This window comes from Salvia miltiorrhiza, chromosome 1 (assembly GCF_028751815.1).
Source record: "Salvia miltiorrhiza cultivar Shanhuang (shh) chromosome 1, IMPLAD_Smil_shh, whole genome shotgun sequence".
Taxonomy (NCBI): Eukaryota; Viridiplantae; Streptophyta; class Magnoliopsida; order Lamiales; family Lamiaceae; genus Salvia; species Salvia miltiorrhiza.
The window spans coordinates 56837949-56842307 of NC_080387.1; the positions used below are offsets into that span (position 1 = coordinate 56837949).

General features: G+C 50.1%; 1 protein-coding gene across 1 annotated transcript; it reads right to left on the minus strand.

The window, feature by feature from the left end:
- Positions 1-1232: 1232 nt before the first annotated feature.
- Positions 1233-3927, minus strand: LOC131010466 (uncharacterized). The gene is made up of 3 exons (XM_057938003.1): positions 3255-3927; positions 2438-3180; positions 1233-2348 (listed from the first exon to the last, which is right to left on the minus strand). Exons 1-3 carry the CDS (start codon positions 3598-3600, stop codon positions 1233-1235), a joined length of 2205 nt encoding a protein of 734 aa, XP_057793986.1. The 5' UTR covers positions 3601-3927.
- Between the last annotated feature and the right edge of the window lie 432 nt (positions 3928-4359).

Consider the following 4359-nt stretch of genomic DNA (forward strand, 5'->3'; position numbering starts at 1 on the left):
GCTCCACGCAGAGGGTTACCATTTAATCGTAAGCCGTGAAAGTTGGTCGTGCCACCCGGGCCTTCCATGCTCCACGCAGAGGGTTACTATTTAATCGTAAGCCGTGAAAGTTGGTCGCGCCACCCGGGCCTTCCATACTCCACGCAGAGGGTTACTATGTAATCGTAAGCCGCGAAAGTTGGTTGCACCCTCCGGGTCTTCCATGCTCCGCGCAGAGTGCTCAAGCATGGATGGGAAGCAGCGTGGACGGGAAGCACGAAATCGCCAGCAAAGAAATCAACCAAATCCTCGTTAGAGGAGGCGGTGAAATCCTTCCTAGAAGAGTTAACAAAATCCTCGTCAGAGGAGTCATCAAAATCCTCGTCAGAGGAGTCATCGCAATCCTCGCCAGAGGAGTCATCAGAATCCTCGTCAGAGGAGTCATCAAAATCCTCGACAGAGGAGTCATCAGAATCCTCGACAGAGGAGTCATCAGAATCCTCGCCAGAGGAGTCACCAAAATCCTCGTCAGAGGAGTCATCAAAATCCTCGTCAGAGGAGTCATCGCAATCCTCGCCAGAGGAGTCATCAGAATCCTCGTCAGAGGAGTCATCAAAATCCTCGACAGAGGAGTCATCAGAATCCTCGACAGAGGAGTCATCAGAATCCTCGCCAGAGGAGTCACCAAAATCCTCGTCAGAGGAGTCATCAAAATCCTCGTCAGAGGAATCATCAAAATCCTCGTCAGAGGAATCATCAGAATCTTCGCCAGAGGAGTCATCAAAATCCTCGTCAGAAGAGTCATCGCAATCCTCGCCAGAGGAGTCATCAGAATCCTCGTCAGAGGAGTCATCAAAATCCTCGACAGAGGAGTCATCAGAATCCTCGACAGAGGAGTCATCAGAATCCTCGCCAGAGGAGTCACCAAAATCCTCGTCAGAGGAGTCATCAAAATCCTCGTCAGAGGAATCATCAGAATCTTCGCCAGAGGAGTCATCAGAATCCCCGTCAGAGGAGTCAACAAAATCCTCGCCAGAGGAGTTATCAAAACCTTCGCCAGAAGAGTCATCAACAAGCAACGAAAACAATACAGGCAATAAGGATAAAAGAAGCAAGGAAGGGAAGGAAATCTCATTAAAATGTGCCCGGAGGGCATAGCTACACATCAAAATTTAAGGGTAAATATTCAGCTTATACAAATCAAAGAGTTACAAAAATTTCTTTTGATAAAGACAGGAAAGAAGTAAGGAGCATCAAGAGGGAGGGACAGAGACAGCTGGGGCAACAGCAGAGGAGACAGGAGCAGAAGCAGATGGAATTAGGGAAGGAGCACCACTTGCAGAAGCATGGCCAGAAACGGTCTTCTCTGTGAACACGGGCAACGGGCCAGTCTCCACCGGTTGGGGAAGACGCACTCCCAAATCCAATAACTTGGCAGCTTCCTGCACATACAGATCCTCATCTTGGTACAGGTCGAACAGCTGTTCCACCGCAGCAGAGGAAGAGGCAGAGTCGGTGAAGGCAGAAGCCGCTAAGTCAGAAGGCAGAGGGGGCTCTAGGCCGAACTGAGAGAATGTTCGGGTGCTCTCGCCAGAGGGATCCCATAGCCGGTTCACAAAGTTCATCAGAGAAGCAGAGAACGCAGGCGCATACATGGGAGCAGAGGGCAGCGAGTCAGATCCAATCCCAAGAGAAAAGTAGGGAATGGCTTTCTCTAGCACTGGATACCACCACTCTGGCTTCTCTGGAGAGTGTTCAGGGATGCCCATCCGTTTGTTTATCTCCTCGTCTTGGAGGTTATCCATCAGGGCTCTGAAACTCAAAGTGGCAAGTTGTTCTGGGGTGGCCCCCGCCATCTCCAATGCCTTGGAAGCTGTTTGCTCTATCACATAAGCGAAAAGAGGTCCGAAATCTGCCAAGTATTCGGGAGTCTTTTTGAAAGACTCCAGAGTGCCTTCCAGCATCACCCCCAGGAAGTGTTGGCCTCGCGGAGACAAGAAGTACTCCAAGCGTTGATCTCGAGCCCCCAGGACGTACGCACGGTTCTGAGCTTCCACAAGTATCCTTTTCCAGCCCCGCCTGGCTTCTTCGTAGTCTCTTTCATAATCAGCTTTAAACTTGGCCAGGCATTCATGGCTCTCTTTTGTGGCTCTCGACAATTCGGAGGCCAAGGACGCCTTCTCCACCTCCATCTGAGCTAATTTAGCTTTCAACTCAATAACCTCCGCTTCAGCCTTGCTTAGGCGCTCCACAACTCCAGCAACATCATCATCGCGTTTAGCGACGTCCGCTTGCTCTTTCTCTCTCTCTTTTTCAGACACATCATAATCATGAATACACTTGACAGCTCCCCAGATCCCGGATTCCATCTGCAAGGAAAACAAAATGGGTAATGACAGAGCAATCAAAAGGTTAGTAACTTAAATTTTCTATAACAAAAATACAAGAGGCAGGATACCTGAAGAGCCAGCTGGCACAACTTAGTAGCCAAAGCCCCGCGCGTCAGCGCCTCCATCTTTTCCTGATCCTGAGAATGGACACGAGCTATCAAAGCATCAATTAATTTCTGCCCCGACAGACTCGAAATCGGCCCAGGAACAAGATCCTCTGGTTCGTCAGCCGAGGGCACCACAGCTTTGCCCTTACCCTTTCCACCGGCAGAGGGGAGAGCCTTGGAACTACCAGCTGACTTCTTCGCTGGCCCTTTGCCCTTGTCCCCAGCAGGAGTGAGAATCTTCACACCGCCAGCAGACCTCCTCGCTGGCTCTGAGGACTTGCCAGCCTTTTTTAGGCCCTCCTGTCTCTCCTTCTCACCCACAGAGATCAGGGAACCTCTCTTCCTCTTCTTCGTAAGATCAGCAAGGGTGGCATCGGGAGCCGAATCAGGTGAAGGAATCTCATCGGTGATATCCACGACTTGGACATCTTCTTCACGGGTGCCAGCGGCATCACCAGCACTGGAGTGCCTCCCCCTGTGAACAAGAGCACCCGCATCAACTTCCTCCGCATCAAAAGGGCGCGAGGCTTCCACATTCCCCTCTGGGATTTCAACTACAGGGGGAATGGGGATCAGTTGGGAACCAGCAGGCTGCTCCGAGGGACTTGTTCCGGAAGCAGAACCGCCCGAGCCATGTGCTCCTCGGCCAGCAAGAGAAGGGGTGTCAGGCAAATTGTCCCCACATTTCGATCTCCAAGACATATCTGCAAACCAAAATTTCACACCATTAAAAGCAGGGTAACAAGAGCTAATGTATTTTCTAATGTATATTTTTTACCTATTGATCTCTCTGGATACAGGGGAAACAGACCATTATATGCCAGAGAGGAATTGTTCTCGGCCAGGTACCTACAGTCTAGAGGGTGGGCCTTATTCATAGCATTAAGGTGAGCTATAATATTCTGGTCACGAGTAGAAGGGACTTCGGAAGAGGCTGGTTTATAAGTAGTGCGACTTGTATGCCATTCCAGCTCCGAAGCACCATAATCGCGCCAGTTGCCGAAAGGGGTGCGCACATAACAATAATATTTCAGGAAACCCTTATCGAAAGAATTCAGAGAGGAAAGGAAGGTGGTAGGATATTTCGGGTGAGCAGCAAAGCTATACAGGGGATTGCCCTGCATGCGGAGAGTCTGGGTCTGACAGAACAATTTGGCGGTGTCCCCAACACCGTGAGCGCGGCACAAAACGTGAAAGGCATATAATCTCCGAATGGCAGAAGGAGCGACTTGAAAAAAGGGGATGTGAAAATAGTTACAAACATCAACCAGCAGAATAGGAGGAGGGAGTCTCAAACCAGCATCTATTTGAGCTTTCCAAACAACTATCACCTTGGGATGACGAAGGCTTTCAGGAGGCGTTGAATCCTTACAAAAGGCCTCGAATTTTAAACCATCAGGACGCCTACATTTGCTTTTCAATTTTTCCACCTCTGCGACACTAAGGCGGGATGGAGGAATACGTTTGGGAGGTAGGCGGGGCTTTTTCCCTTTTCTCCTAGGTGGAGAAGGAGGAGGTGCAGTTTGAGATTCGTCAGAAGTAGAGGGGGAAGGAAGATTTTCAGGATCTGTCCGCGTTGGGGAGGAAGATGAAGGGTCTTGGGCAGAAGGAGAGGGCGAGCGAGAGAGTTGAGGGGCGGAGGTGCAGGCCATGATGGGAGATGCCAACCCTAGGGTTTCTAGCACGCTCAATCAGAGCACCAACAGATATACCACTACACTACGATTAAATACAAAATTGCAGTGAAGAGGATACGCGAGTTACCTAGACCGGAAAAAGATGGACGGTAAAACCTGGAGCAAAAGGGTCGTGGGAGAATGCCGGAACAGTGAGGAAATCGCCGAAAAATGCAGAAAATTCGCTCGGAAAACTTGGAGAAGAAG

Coding starts and splice junctions, on each gene's coding strand:
- LOC131010466 (XM_057938003.1), bottom strand. CDS start 3,600: ATGCAGGGCAATCCCCTGTATAGCTTTGCTGCTCACCCGAAATATCCT. Junction 3,181..3,254: donor GTATCCAGAGAGATCAATAG/GTAAAAAATATA, acceptor TTTGGTTTGCAG/ATATGTCTTGGAGATCGAAA. Junction 2,349..2,437: donor TGTGCCAGCTGGCTCTTCAG/GTATCCTGCCTC, acceptor TTTTCCTTGCAG/ATGGAATCCGGGATCTGGGG.